This window comes from Vulpes lagopus, chromosome 19 (genome assembly GCF_018345385.1).
Source record: "Vulpes lagopus strain Blue_001 chromosome 19, ASM1834538v1, whole genome shotgun sequence".
Taxonomy (NCBI): Eukaryota; Metazoa; Chordata; class Mammalia; order Carnivora; family Canidae; genus Vulpes; species Vulpes lagopus.
In genome coordinates, this window is record NC_054842.1 from 25,313,004 (window position 1) to 25,328,819 (window position 15,816).

The 15,816-nt window shown below is 34.9% G+C and overlaps 1 protein-coding gene across 6 annotated transcripts in view; it reads left to right on the plus strand.

The window, feature by feature from the left end:
- The window catches only part of SATB1 (SATB homeobox 1), a 101,825-nt gene that overhangs the window by 54,094 nt on the left and 31,915 nt on the right, over positions 1 to 15,816 (plus strand). For all 6 annotated transcript variants that reach the window (XM_041733780.1, XM_041733784.1, XM_041733785.1 and 3 more), the window contains 2 exons: positions 4,293 to 4,505; positions 12,776 to 12,931. In XM_041733780.1, the coding sequence (XP_041589714.1) occupies positions 4,293 to 4,505; positions 12,776 to 12,931 (369 nt within the window). The remainder of the gene's footprint in view (positions 1 to 4,292; positions 4,506 to 12,775; positions 12,932 to 15,816) is intronic.

Below are 15,816 nucleotides of genomic sequence, written 5' to 3' on the forward strand. Positions count from 1 at the left end.
ATTCAGTTATGCCTACTTGATGTCTTTTTAATGGAAACCTATGGCTAAAAATAATTGCCAAAGCTTCTAGATTTATACTTTTCAGTTCACTTCTCTGAACTCAAATATATTCCTTTAATGCCTTTTTTTTTTTTTTTAATAAAACCCAGAGTTTAACTCTGATCCCATTCTGTGGCTTTTTTCCCTTTTTTTCTCCCCCCCTCCCTTGTCTTTGGCACACTTTATTTTCCAGTAAAATAAAGAATGAAGATGGATTATTCAAAACTGATAACAGTAATGGACCATCATGTAATGTTTTATTGAATTTGAGTTCTGTAAATTATGTGGTGGAGAGAAATTTGCCTGCTTAAGTATAACAGAAATTGCTACTGTGTTCCTATAATTCTTCACAGTGTAATTTAAGGAAAGTCCACTATCCATATCACTATTGAATAAAAGGTAAAAAGGTGCTATTACCCCAACGTGACAGCTCTCGTTTAGCCTCCCAAGCGACAGAGATAAATGCGTCTGCTTATAACTTACTTGGCAGGAATCCAAGGTAGTAGGTGGAGTTGAAAATAGTCTTTCACCTGGACATGTGATTAAAAATTCACAAAACAACAGAGGCAGGTAGTCTTGAAGAATATTCTACGTATTTTCTTTTTAGAGACGGAGGTTTCATGAAATCATATTTTCCTTCTGAGGGCTTTGAAGTTCCATGAAGCTGATAAAATCTATTTGAATCAGTGATTATGTTCAAAGAGGAGACAAACGGGAGGCCAGACAGGCCTTTTGTTCAGATTGGCAGTCTCTTTCGCTTATCTGCTGTTTTAAAGAATTCATAATTAGCTTTTGGAAGTACTGATAATATTTATTGAGGGTTTTTTCTTTCTTTTACAATTACTAATGAATTTTACTTGTAATAACTTGTAAACTCTTTTTGGAATGCAAAAAAAGGTTTAGGAATTCATCAGTAAGTTCACTTTTTAAGTGAAAAAATTAGTATTTTCACTTAACCCCTATATCATGACAGCACAGAATAATTTTATGTTTTTATATATAAGGCACATAGTGCATTATTTGAAGATGTAAAGTCTCAATGAAAAGCAGCTCCTCATTTCCAATAAATTTAATATTCATGAGTTGTTGGTAACTTACCACGTAACACAAATTCTCAAGTTCTTTTCAGAAACAAAAATGACTGATGATTTTGTTTGATTCTGTTCAATAAATTCATTGAGAACTTATGGTGCACAGTACTGATGATATGTTTTAGTCCTGTGTTTTAGTATATTCTCTGAGATAGCAAGTAAGGTACATGATAACCTTGACGGTTTTTTAGCACGAAGAAAAAATTTTAGTAATAGGTACTTCTCACTCTTCACCAGGGGTTTACTACAAATGACCTTGACCTAAGTCTGAAGAGTATTTTTCACTATAGGAGATAGGGAACAGAGGCCATGTATATCTTCCATAGATATACATAAATGTACCCATTCAAATAACAACTTGAAGAGGAACAGAACATACATTCCCATAATCAAAGTGTAATAGTCATTTTACACCTAGAATTATTTTCAAGTGACATGAATTTTTTTTGGGGGGGGTAATTAACACATACTAATCAAAACATTTTCTAACAATATTTTCAAGCATTTCCACCAGGGGGCACTCCCCTCATTGAAAGCCTGGGCCAAAAAAAAAAGAAAGAAATCCAAAGATTTCTAAAACACCTGACACTGTCTACACTGGCTGCTTTAGAGCTCTTTGAGTGTTCCAGGATTTGAAATATTGCTTTAGACCTTAACATATTGCAGGCAGAAAAATTGTACTTGCTGCAGTAGAATAATTAAGTGTAAATAAATGTTTTGCCCCTACAACACTTTATGCCCATGCTTAACTGGGAAGTCATACCAACATCAAAATATGGGTAAAGGTGATTTTAAATTTTCTCCTGAAGGAACTTCTGTCTTCCACTTTAAACATGCAGGAATGACTTAATTTCATGTTAACAAGACTTGATAGAGAATATTATTATGTATTTTTTCATGTGTTTGCTTTTCTTACTAGAGTTCTCTGCTGCCTCAAACATTTTTAATAGAGTTGATACAGTATTCTGTTACTTGAGATTTATAAATGTCTAATTTCAAATTTCTGAAATCAGTAACATCCGAAATATTTATAAGATCTCTTTTGGCCTAATCCATTTTTTTAAATTACTGAACAATTAGTGCAGATAAATATCTTACGAAGTGCCATATAACTTTTCACTGAAGCCTTACCTTAAGTTAAAAATTACCATTAGAATTTACCCATGAGTAGCTTATCTTGTTCTTAATTTTTTGTCACTCATTTACAATTTTTTCCTTTTGTGGTCTGAATACACATAATTAATCTATGTAGTAAATGTTTATCAGACACTTATGTGGTAGGCATTGTACTGGGATGACAAAATGAATATTAGGTTATTATGCTCAAGGAATTGATAACATTGTATTTATACTATATACATTTCTGTCTCTTGATTTCTGTGTAGTTCATATATATTACTTTTCTGAGAACATCTTTTAATGTATAACATTTGGTGGTGAAAATTAGAGAGCAAGGACTATTTTTTTATACCTCTTTTCAAGCATTTTTTTGAGACCTGTATTTTTCAGTTTCAATGTGACACATCAGAAACACAGTCAATCTAATTAGTTGGCCTTGTGCAAATTAAATAGCTGAATGATTGACTGCCTGTTTGACTGAATTTTAGTTAAATTGACTGGATGTTTTATTCTTGTATAAACACAGTTGCAGCATTACTTGTCAGTCTTATGAATGAAAGGACACGCACCCTTCATTCTTCAGTCACATTTTTTAATGGTGAAACTGAAAGTTCGGGTCCACTTTCTAGGTTTCGGATGCAGAGTGAAAAACTAAAATTTACTCTCAGCCCCTGAGCCTATTTGAAGGTTCCTTTTAATAGCAGCCTATTAATTATTTTTAAAGTGGTCAGTGCTTTTATACTATCTGCACCTAAGTGTTATATTTGGGCAGTTATCCCTGAGGAATTAGGAACAAAACTAGGTTTGCACTTCCAGGAAATCATGAAAAAAAAATCCAAATGTTATCATCTTTAGGTTCAGTCATTTTGATATGACACTTTGCCTCTCCTTCCCCAAATATTCCCTTTCACTGTTTCTGCAGGGTTATTGGAAAGTGAAATTTGCAAATGACATAGAGGTCTGGACATTGTATTTGGAGTTATCTTGTGATAAACTGATATTCTGGCTAAATGTAGAAAGCAAATGTATTTTGGTATTCCAGGCATTATTTCATGTGCAAGATGGAAGAGGTAAAGGCTGCTCAGGTCTTATCAAATGGGCAGAAAATTATTGTGATCCTTCTATTTCATGTAATTCTTTAAACAAAAATGAAGAAACCCATTCATTCTTGAAAAGCTTCTTCCAAAAATTAAAAAAAAAAAAATTGGTTGGCAATTAACACTCTAGTATTTGGGGAGAGAGAGACACCTTAAAGGCGTTTACTAGTGGTTTGTAAATTTCTTCTACTAATAAAGACTTCTATTCCTTAAGAAATTCGGTAAGTACAGAATTTGATAGTATTCTTTTCTTGGGCATGCCATGATGGTTATGTATTTCAAATTTAATCAATGATTTCTGAAGTTCAAATTTCAGCCTTTTATCCAGAGGTATAAATTATTGTTAGATAGTATTTAGAATTATTCAGGATAGTCTATCTAGTTTCCTTAAATGGTAAATAGAAGGAATCTCTTGTCATTAACTTGAAAATTAAGAGATAACTTAAAATATTACCTGTAAAAACGTGGCATGCTTTAGTAATAATTCTTTTTTCTAATATGTTACAATTCATTTTCTTTGAAAGTTCTACTTCTCTAGAAGTGGCTTTGTATCTTTATATATTGGGCTGTCGGCATTCCACTGCCTTTGTCTAGGCAGCTTGAGAACTATACAGTTCAGTGCTGTTGTATTATGAGCATTTCATTTATTCTTAACTTCCCTCAATCGTCTCTCTGTGAAAGATTTCATGGCAAGTTAAGCTACTCAAAGGAAGGGGACCAATTAGGCAGTTTCAGTTTGTGTTACATGTAAAGCAGATGCTTAATAAAATTAAGAATACAATTGAGGCTCTCCTCTCTACCACTTCAATTGTAACTAATATATTTCTGTGTAGAATTAATGTTTCTGTTCATTTTCTAAACAGAGTGGAGAAGGAAGGGGAAGGATCACCGCTGACCTAGGCAGAGCTCAGGAGCAAGCTCACCCTGTGCCTTTCATTCCCTACAGGGCTTGCTTTCAGAAATCCTCCGAAAGGAAGAGGACCCCAAGACTGCATCCCAGTCTTTGCTGGTAAACCTTCGGGCTATGCAGAATTTCTTGCAGTTACCAGAAGCTGAAAGAGATCGCATTTACCAGGATGAAAGGGAAAGGAGTTTGAATGCTGCCTCGGCTATGGGTCCTGCCCCCCTGATAAGCACACCACCCAGCCGTCCTCCCCAGGTGAAGTCTCCTGTCCTCTTTGCCCTCCTCCTCCCCCTCCCCTTCCTCCTCCCCTTCCTTCTCCTCCTCCTCCTTCTTTTTAATGTCTGAGGAAAAATCTCAAGAAATTGGAAAGATAGATGAATAGATACCAATTTTTCTAAAAATAATAATTCATAGAGTTGCTTGAGGAGAATTTGGTCCCCAATCAGTGATTCTGATATAAAAACAATAAGCTACTAATTAGAGGAAAGAAAATTGCTTTGTGTTGCTTCCTTTTGGGGGTTCTTTGGGGGTGAAAAGTAGTCTTTAAATGGGATGTTTGTCGCTACTACTATTATTAAGTAAAGAAATACGTTAAATTCAATAGGGAAAAAAAAGTAATAAAGTCCATTTTATCCCTATGAGTTTTAGAACTGCCGTTTGAATAGTAAATAAATAAAAATAAATAAATAATTCCATTTGTATTTATGCTTTCCAATACGAAGTGCAGCTGGTACCAATTACACATCATCTCGTTTGTAATCTTTCATAATTAAGTTTAATACAATCCTTGAAGGCAGCTTTAAATGGGGCTGATAAGGAATTCCATCCATATTCCCAGAAATGGGCACATTTTCTATTTCCCAAATTTTCACAGTTTTCAGAAAAGATGAAAGTCATAATGCAGGTAACTGTATGTGTATCTATATTCTTATTTTTTTAAAGCAAGTTTTAAAGATAGCCTTATAATTATTAGAATTCAAGAAGTTGACTTGCAGTACAAATTATTAGATAAAAGTTTGATAGAGGATTAGACTTAATATATTTCTTACACATTTAATTTATTTCACATACAGCTCTTAAAAATAAGATCTAAAACTGGATAAAAATTGAATATGGAACAAAAATTTAAAGTATTCATGTAATACAATGTCTTCCTGAAGTTGTATCTTGATGTTATTTCATCAATAATAAAAAAACAAAACACAACACCTTCCCATGTATGGAAATATGAAAAAAGCTCATTCAGCACTAAAAATGAAACTGCCACAGATACTTCATCAATAAGGAATAGACATAATATTCAGCCACTTGTTGAATTTCTTAAGCTGTATATTGTAATGTTATGAAATGAATCTTGTAGAAATGTCCGAAGTCAGTTTTCTCCCTTTTACAAGTAACAGTTTGGTCTTGATGTCTAGGGCACAGACTGTAAGGAAGTCATTGCTGTAATTGTGGGTAAGAAAGTCAAGTGTCTCTAGCAGAGAAGAATGATATCTATTGCGTATATGTGTCTATCTGTCCACGAACACAATTATTGAATTTGATCTCCAAAGCCTTCCATAATATACTTCTTAAGAAAAAGAATGAAAAAAATATATATATAGTATATAATGTATACACACACACACACACACACACACACAACATTTTAAGAGTGATTAAGGGAAAAATATTGTACTTTGGACTTGGTTTAACATTTAGTTTGTGGTGTTTAGAGTTAATACACCATCATTAGTTAACTTTGCTTCTGCAATCATCACAGAAGGCCTCTGGGCAAAGAGTTATTTTACTTATCACTTAATCTGCAAATACTAACAAAAGAATTGCTTACTTAAGATCAGTATGAACTTCAGCATTGAACTCTCTCTTCTTCTTTTTTTTAATCTATCCAAATATTTGACTTAGTTGTGCCTTAATACAGTTTTTGTTTTCTAATTTTTTTCTGATTGCAATGCTTTTGTTTTTCCAAATGTGATTCTGGTGTCCGTATTCGTCAAGTTTGTTCTTTAGCCACATTTACATTAATTCTTAGATGGTATTTCTTTTCATACATTATTAAGAAACTCTTGAATAACTCTCCTATATATATGTCTAAAGACTACATCTGCTGATAAGTGGGATAGAAAATATAATTTATTTTGTCCTGCATTATTGATTAACTGGTTGAGCCACCCTTAGCTTTGTTTGTTCTGAGACCAAGCCCTTAGCTGGGATATCCAGCCAATGATGAACATGTAAAGTATGTAGGTACCACAGATTCTTAGTGAAATTCTTTCAAAGGAAAAAAGTTTCTGTTCATGCAATATTACTGGCCATCTAACTGAATTCCTAAATGATTATCTGATGTGTGTGTAATTTTATTTCACTGCTATAATATGCATCTTCAAGTATCTTAATTTGCCTTACCATTGAGAATCCCTTTGCATTACTTAATATTATTATAATAGAGCTCACAACCAGTTTGTTCACCTTTTACTCTCCAATAGTGACTTTATGAATGACATTTTAAGAAATCTTTAATGTATTTAAAGTATTATCAATGTAAAATGAGTACTTAAGATTTGGACAGATGTTTTTCAAGCAGTCAAATTAGTAATGTTTTACAGCAGTTGATTAAATTCTTTTAAAGGGGAACCAATATACTATACTTAAGGTTTTAATGTATGTTTATTACAAATTATTAAAACGGAAGGGGAAAAAAGGACAAAACCACAAATATAGAAACAGACTGTAAAAAATTCTTTTTCAATTTTATATTTTAACAAAGAGGAGTCTATCACTGCATTTCATTTCCCCTTAAATGAAGTGATTCAAAAACATATTTTGAGACAAGTCTTCGGCTTGGATTGGACCCTGATTTCTCTCTAAAGACTGCTTTTTATTATTTTTATTTATTTATTTATCTTTGAGTAGGCTCTACACCCAGCATGGAGCCCAACATGGGGCTTATGACCCATGAGATCAAGACCTGAGCTGAAATGAACTTATGACCCTGAGATCAAGACCTGAGCTGAAATGAAGAGATGCTTAAATGACTGAGCTACCCACACGCCCCTAAAGAACTGCTTTTTATTTTTATTTTTATTTTTTTTTAATTTTTTTAAATTTTTATTTATTTATTTAGGATAGTCACAGAGAGAGAAAGAGAGGCAGAGACACAGACAGAGGGAGAAGCAGGCTCCATGCACCGGGAGCCTGACGTGGGATTCGATCCCGGGTCTCCAGGATTGCGCCCTGGGCCAAAGGCAGGCGGCTAAACCACTGCGCCACCCAGGGATCCCCAAGAACTGCTTTTTAAAGGCAAAGTCCCTTGTGTCTCACAGGAGACCCAGATCACCTTTAGGCCCAAGAGAGCTGGATTCTCTTCCAGGTCTTATCCTGTAGAGTTGAGGTCATACAAAAGATGATTGAGATGTCCCCCCTGGGTCAGACTGAGGACCTACACTATTGAGGAACTGAGATTCTAAATTATCTTTAAGAAGGGACTTCCTTGCTTTTTGTCAGGCTCCAAGTTTTATTCCAAGGAATATTCCCCCTAGGAATAAATTTCTGACCAGCCTCAGAAATTACTACACGTCTTAGCTGACTCTGGCATAGGTGAGATGCCTCTGGTGCAGATCTGTCTCTTGAGCTTCAGTGGGGACAACAGTGACATGAGCTTCGTCCTCTGTCTGCGGCAACAGGCTCCGGGCCTGACCTGTTTGCTGAAAGTCTATTTTCATAACTTACATGTTCTAATTCAAGAAATAAGAATATCTTGTACTTGATAATGGTTCACAGTTCTCTAACATCTTTATGCCCATGAATTCACTGAATCCTCATACCAACCTTTTGGTTGGAAAAAGAGGAGAAAACGAAATTTAAGGTTTAGTCAGTTTTCACATCCCCTATTAAGTGTCTTGTTCTTTCTCCTACCTCAAGCCACGTCCTCAAAACACAAACACTTTAGAAAGGGGAAAATGAAACTTGGGGACTTTTTCTGTTTGTCACAGATGGTGGGAAGTTTTATTTTTAGATTAGGAAGAGGAACACATATGAGAACCTTCTGATAGAATACGTTAAATGTTTGATAGATGATCCACTTTTGAAGGCTTTAGACAGCTGGGCATTTCTGAAAAGATGGAGAAAATAGCCTTTTCCAAATTTTGCTCATTGAAAATGTTGGGGAAACCCAAGCCCTCCAAAGCTACCTGGTCCTAAAGGCTTCTTTTCTTATTATACTTAGCTAGTTTTATGGATGAGTTTATTTAGAGGAATTTGATTAATAATAATTAGGGATTATTTTTCTGGGACTTACCTGTTCTACAGAACAGATCAGTTTTAAGTTGACAATTTCTATTTAGATGTGTGCTTATTCTGATTTTATTTGTGTGTTTTAATGTGTGACTTTTGGAGTTAAGTTAGCAATTTCTGTTTCCATAAGGACTGTTTGGAAGCCTGTAATTATCAAGTTATAACTTCTCCATGAATTACATAATGACATTTTTTCATTATATTTTTAAATCTCTTTATGTAATTCTTCAGTTTCTTCTAAAGGAAGATGGGATATTTTATAACAGTGCTTTAGAAAGTGTAATAAGTTCATATAAGCAATGTGTAATTAATCTAGTAGCTGCACCCTTCTGCCTCTTTCCAACAAAGTCTTCTAGAATGTAATGAAACATAGGTTCAGTTATGGGCGGGAACTTAACACTTGATAAAAATTTTGTTAGGAATCTTGGCCAGCATGATTTTAAGATCTTATGTGCTCATAAAATGTTTCCTTTTAGCAGTTTTTTTTTAAAATACTAGAAGATTTTTTAAAGTTCATATATGGAAAATAATACTATTCCAAAAAAGAACAGGAAGAAAAGTATAAAAAGATAGAACCATGATATTCAGGATAGTATATAATAATTTGAAAATGGGGACCATTTTCTATTACCAGTAAAAATGCCTCAAAATAGCACATTTCTTATATAACATTACCAAGAAAACAATTATAGTTTTATTCTTGACAGATAAATCCAGGTTGGATTTGTAAAATGAATGACAAAACCGTTTGCTAAAAATTAGACATTAATGAGCCAGATTTTGCAAAGGGCCACTAATAAGCAGATCCAGCATGTCTTTAAAAAGTTAGAATTTTCCCAAATAAAGAAATCCTGTATAACATCATGACTTCAGTATAGTGCAGTAGTTTCTAAAATAAGCATTAGCATTAGACAGACTTCAGTTTAGATCTCATGTTGCCTTATGAATAAATTCTTTGTTTTAAGAGAGTTTTCTCGATTTTAAAATGGAGCAATAATAGTACTTACTCAGGGCTTTTGTGCGGGTGAGAGCTAATGTACCTGAACATGATGCCCAGCACATGAGAAACAACTAATAAATGCCAGCCTTTGTTATTATCATAATTATTATCAAAACTATGTCAAACTTTAATTGCGTTTATGTGTACATAAGTACCCATGTGCTTGCAAGGAGTTCCACCTCCATCAAGGAATAGTACATTCACCAATCAGGACCACAGTAGAGTTCATTTTGTGTACTATATATGTAGTATGTAGCATGTATATAGTATTTAGAGTTCATTTTCTAGTATGATTTGATGCATTCAGCGATCCATGAAGAAACAAAATAGAATTTTCATGGAAAATTTGTGTTCTGCTGCACAATTTTAGAGAAATATAAAGCAGACCCTAGTGCTTGCACCCCTGTCCTCACATGGGAGGGTAAATAGTAGAAGCTCCAATTCCTAACTACCTCCCCGGCGCCGCCGTAATGATGGAGTAGTACACCCTACCTTGATAAAAGCTATTCGGAAAGCAACTGCATTTATTTTACCTCCTGTGCTATTTGCGGAGAAGAGCTGAAGAGTAGTTTGTTTTGCCTGGAATGAACTACTTTATGAATTTTAATGTGTGATATAATATTAAAAGCTAAACCAGGATTAAAGAAGATTTTTTTTGTACTAAGCTAAAATAGTACTTAGTAGAGTGAGGTATAAAAGATTTTTGTTTCCATTTTTACCTGGGGAAAAATTCAGCTTTCATATTTTTGAAAAGCTGTCCAAGTCAGTTCCCCTTAAGCAATAGCTTGTGTTTAGGAAAAAATGTGATTCCAGAATTCTAATAGCTTATCTATGATAAGATACATATCTGAGCCAACAAGATGATAAAGAAGAGCTTTTCTAAATATTTTTTAAATGAGTAATACAGAGTTTCTTACTTTATATTTAAAAAAATTGTTGCTCTTACTTTTTTTTAATTTTGGATGTTTCATGTGTATTTCTTTTCCACTTTTGATTGTGTTGGCTACTAGGAAACAGTTATTCGATTTTTTTTTTTTAATGATTTGAATTTCTTGCTTTTTGATTCAAGTTGTAATTGCTTTATTAAAAAAATTAAACCAAAGAAATTTTTAGAAACCAAATCACAGGGTTGAAACAAATGATTATAGCCCACCTCAAAGATAAATTCTTAAACACAGTTTTTGCGAAAGAATGAAAATTATTTTAAAAACATACTGAAACAACAAGTTTCCAAAGCCTGTTCTCCTAACCATTGCTGAGCAGACTGCTACCAAGGAACTATTTCTTCCAATGCAGTGGACTTCATGCCTCCATTTCCATAACATTCAATTTTCAAAGCGATTGAAATGGCTTTTCTTTTCTCTTTCATTTAAGCAGTGAGAAAAATAGGTATTAAAAGAGACCCCATGGGGTGATCAAATCTATCCCTCTGCCTCAAAGCAAGACCACCCCAGAGCAAAGTTGCGAATCTCACCAAAGCAACTTTGTAGGCAATTTATGGTAATGCGTTAACTCTTCTGGCTCCTAAAGTGGTATTTAGCAGATTATTGCTTCAAAGCCCTGTGAACGTTGTTAGTGGCCTCCAGTCGTTAATATACCTCCGTGAGTGCCTTTGCTTTCTGGAGCCACAGAGCCAGAAGGGGGACTCTGGAAACTTGCCATACCCATCTCCAGTTCATAGGTTAGCAGTGGCAAATGAGGCCTGACCATTGGTCACTTATCCTGCCTTACTTTCTGTCTCCTTACTTGGGCCTGTGGTCCACCCATTTCACAGCATTATCCTTCCAGGGCTTCCAGGGCTAAGGGTAGTGTCAAGGTGGAGGAATCTAGCTGCTTCCTCAAGATAAGAGGTGAGTTATTTTGCTAACTGGCTAGAAGTTAGAAGGTGTGTTTTAAAGATTTCTACTAACTCTTTTAAGTGCAGAGGATCAAATGGCTTAGGATAACCTCTGCCCGCCTTTGATACCAAATGAAGTAGATCCATAAGACTGGTAGCATGACTAAAGGGGTGTATTATTTCATAACAAAAGAAATCATTCATTTATTCCAAAATGGACTTCATTTTCTATCGCACATCATGTATGTCAGAAATTGTCCAAGATGAGAACAGAAGCCCAGGCTCTGGAAAGGATCCTAAGAAATGTGGTCCACAGTGAATCATTTGGCTGGGAGGAACAGGGTCTTGCATCTGTGGCAACTTCATATATTCACCAATTTCCTAGTAAAAAAATCAACTACATAGTTCATACATAAACTTTCCAGGCAGGTTCACATGACTCCATAATAGAAATTAAATTTGGAGTTTTAAAAATTAATAATAGTATCAATAAATTTTGAGGTTAAGATTTTATTTTTACCCCAAAATTGTGTGTCATTTTATTGCTGATACCTGCTTATCATTATTACCAAAGGCATCGATACTAATTTTTCACTCAAGATTATTCATTTTGAATATATTTATAAAGTCACTGATTCTATAATTTGTGTAACTTACAGTAATGTTCTGTTAAATATTGTGAAACATTTCCTTATTGTCTGGTTCTACAAGTCAAAAGGAAATAGTTATATACAGGGGTGCCAGGAAAAGATGAAATAATTATACAGAACAGCTTGGACATGCACGTGTAAAATGCAACCAGCCTTTATGATAATTAAGCAAGGCACTCTACCTGTTTCATGGATGGATAGAAGATTTAAATATGCAGCTCTGCAAATGGCTTTGTTATGGAAGATTTTTTAAATGAAACATAAGAGGAACAGGCATAAAAAAAGAGTCTAAAATTAAAAAGGCCATAGTATGTAATAGCTATTAGTGATGCAATTGTCTATTAGGCACTGGGCACCCAGTGAAGATACAGCACTGGGCATTATGATTTTAATTGTGAAATTCCTTTGTTAGAATTGCAATGGACAGTAATTGGGAAACAATTAGTTTAGGGTTTTCAAGTCTTTGAAACTATTCTGTTTTCCAGAAAACTTACTTTATGGCATTCTAATTCCTGTTTGTCAGCTGGCAGTTGCTGTCTTATTACAGATGCAATCACCTGTGACAATGTGACTTTCTTAACTTAAGCAATCTGATCTCCGGGTAATAACTAATGTTGAATGACTGCACTGTTGATCACCTTGATCATAAAAGGAGCAACCATGTCCAGTTTGGATGCTGAGCCTGAAAAGCTTCAAAACAATTTGGCCAATGAAAAATGACAGTCATGTTCAAATTGTTTTGTAGGTGAAAACAGCTACGATTGCCACTGAGAGGAATGGGAAACCAGAGAACAATACCATGAACATTAATGCTTCCATTTATGATGAGATTCAGCAGGAAATGAAGCGCGCTAAAGTGTCCCAAGCACTGTTTGCAAAGGTTGCAGCGACCAAAAGCCAGGTAAGAACCTCTGTTAGGCGCTGAGAATGTTGATCCGCAACGCTTGTGAAAATTTCATTCAGAGGGGTGTCTGTTCAGTATGAACGCACATCACTGAGAGGGCACAGTCTCCAGGATTATTGACAGAGCTCTGTGATGGACAAAGCGTTGTTCAGATTCAGGCGGGAGGTACATGGTTTTGTTTCCTCCAACACCTACTCTCCAGACCAGGGATTTCTCAGGATATCTCTGGGTCAGTTACTAGTTGTTTTCTGAAGAGTATCATAAGTATAGGCAGTTTCTCAATGTGGTCGATTGTACTGGTACAAATAACTTCAATTACTATTGTTACATTATTGCTCAAATGACCTTGATTTCTGTCCCAAAATACTACAAACATAATAGTTTCTTCTGTTCCAACTCAGGCATCCACAACTATTAGGTGCACTTACGAAAACAAACTGGCACTCCCACCACACATACCTTTGCACACTAATGACCTTAGTTTTTCCATAGATAGAAGATATATAAGCCATACAAATTGATTACAATTAGAAAAGCTGTCCAAATCTGATGAATTGTAAATGAATAGGATTGAATCAGAGAGAAGTTGCAAGTCCCTACCAAACAAGATAAGAACATAACAAAGGAGAGATAATGAAGTTCTTTATAATTTTCATATACTGAAAATTTATGCTCATCCAAAGCAGGGTCATCTATAGGAACAAACATAATTACTTATAAACCTTTGTTGGAAGACAGGAATACTTTTTAAAGGGCCAGAAGAATGCTAAACTGCCTTCTCCTTTACAACAATATTTGGTAACATTACCAAGGTGGGAATTTAGAGGCAGTCAAGGGCTCAGGTGAGTTTTTAACAACTTGCAGTTTTAAACAAATATATTTTCCCTATCATTAGTGAACTCTCCTTTATAAAAGGGCCTGGCTGATGTCAACTTCTGATAAAAATATACAGTTCTGAGAGTATTTACAATATGCTGCATTTACTATACCATACTTTGTTTTAGCTCTTCCTAATTTTTTCCTCTATCAGCATTTATAATGGCACTTAATAGGGGTTTTGCTTTAGATAAGGTTGTTCTTATTTAAGTGATAGGCTGGGTGAAATACTTAAGGGATATCTTGGAAATGTTATATAAAAATGATTAAACTCAAGCTGTGGACTGTAAAAATTATAGCTTTATAGGCCACATGCCTGCCTACCCTTCAATCACTGTCAAAGTGATAATTTCTACAATAATATGTTTCTTTTATTGTGAGATTCTAAACATCAAGTGCTGTTTAAACATTAAACTGAATTGTTTATGTTAGTGCAGTACTCAGTGTGTCATACATCAGGCCACCGTAATCTCTCATGGAATGTAAAATTCTGTCATGAATCATGGCTTGTATATCGGAAATTACTGTAATTTTGATTGGAAATTACAGGGCTCTTGAAATGTTTCTAATTATGATAGAATGTTAGAGCCGCTTCAAACCTGTGTGCTTCTTCAGATGTCTTCATTTACATGCCAAGACTATGCATTAAGGAGAAATGTCCTGTTCTCACTTTACCCCTCACCCACCCACCCTGCACATTCTTGTTTTGGGCTATTTAGTCTAATTATGATGAAGATCTTGTATTCAAACGTATATTATCTTGCCTTTCTTTCTGATCCTGCATCTTTTCTGACCTGTCCAATTAAATTTATCAAGAATAACAGACTGTATTGTTACAGAGCCACTTTCTCCAAATCCCGAAAATGGATAACCAAGGAACTAGGCGGGTATTATTGTAATAAGGGTCAGCCTTAAAATGAACAAAAATAAATATTAAAATTCCTCCATAACTGTCATTTAATTGCTCATCATCTGTCACTTAATTCAGTGACCTTTCCTGCCTCCCCATTTATAGCATAGCTACTTTCAGTTTGCCGCCCCTTTGCTATCTTCATTCTTTGTTTCTTTTAAATGATATCCCCAAATCTGCTCACCTGGGCTGTTTGGGAACTGTTCATACAATGGCAACAACGGATTGGTAATTTCATGTGAGTGGTGTTCTGGTAAGTTTTTTAAACATGCTTGTTCTTTGGACCCCTGTCCTACAAAGCTCCCCATTTGTCTCTTCCAGCAGCGTCGATTGGCATCTTCTGTGTCTCTGCCAGGATGGTGTGTTTCCCAGAACCTCTAAAGCTATTAGCTAATCCCCTCATTACTGATTAAGAGAGAATCCTAGGAGCCAGTTGTTGGCTGTGGGGTCAAGCATACCATTAACTTTCATTCTTTCAGATAGTTATTCCTAACCACTAATATCCTGTAACTTCCTAACAGAGGATTTTTATACTTTTCTCTTTGTTATTCAGTTTAGGTGTCAGTGCTTCCCTCATTATGAAAATATGTAGAAAGATTGGCGATTACTTAAAAATAAACAGTCCAAAAAGTCTACTTATCACTGAGTGAAGGAGTCTGACTTATTAAGGGAAAGTAGTCATTTAAGTTCTCTTCTGCCAATGATTTCTGTGAAAGAAACAGGAAAAACTAGCAAACGAACCAAAAAAAAAAAAAAAACACCAAAAAACAAAACTTCAAATCAGACTAACCTCTTCCATGGTCAAAATTTTTAACTTCTAAAAGAATTATTTACTTCTGAGATGTATGTGCCACAGATTGTCGGAGTGAGGCAGAGGTCCCTGAAAATGAAGTGTATATGAAGAGGAGAGAGCTGGAGTCACTTTTATTTCACCCCATCTTGTTCCAACTGCTTCTGATCCTCTGGGTTGGCTTATCGACTAGCGCCATCCTTGTGCTAGACCCCACTGTGCCTAATGTATGACCTACATTTAATTCTCAGAATAACCTTTGGATCTAGCCTTATTTTCTTCAGTTTATACATGAGAGTCACTAGT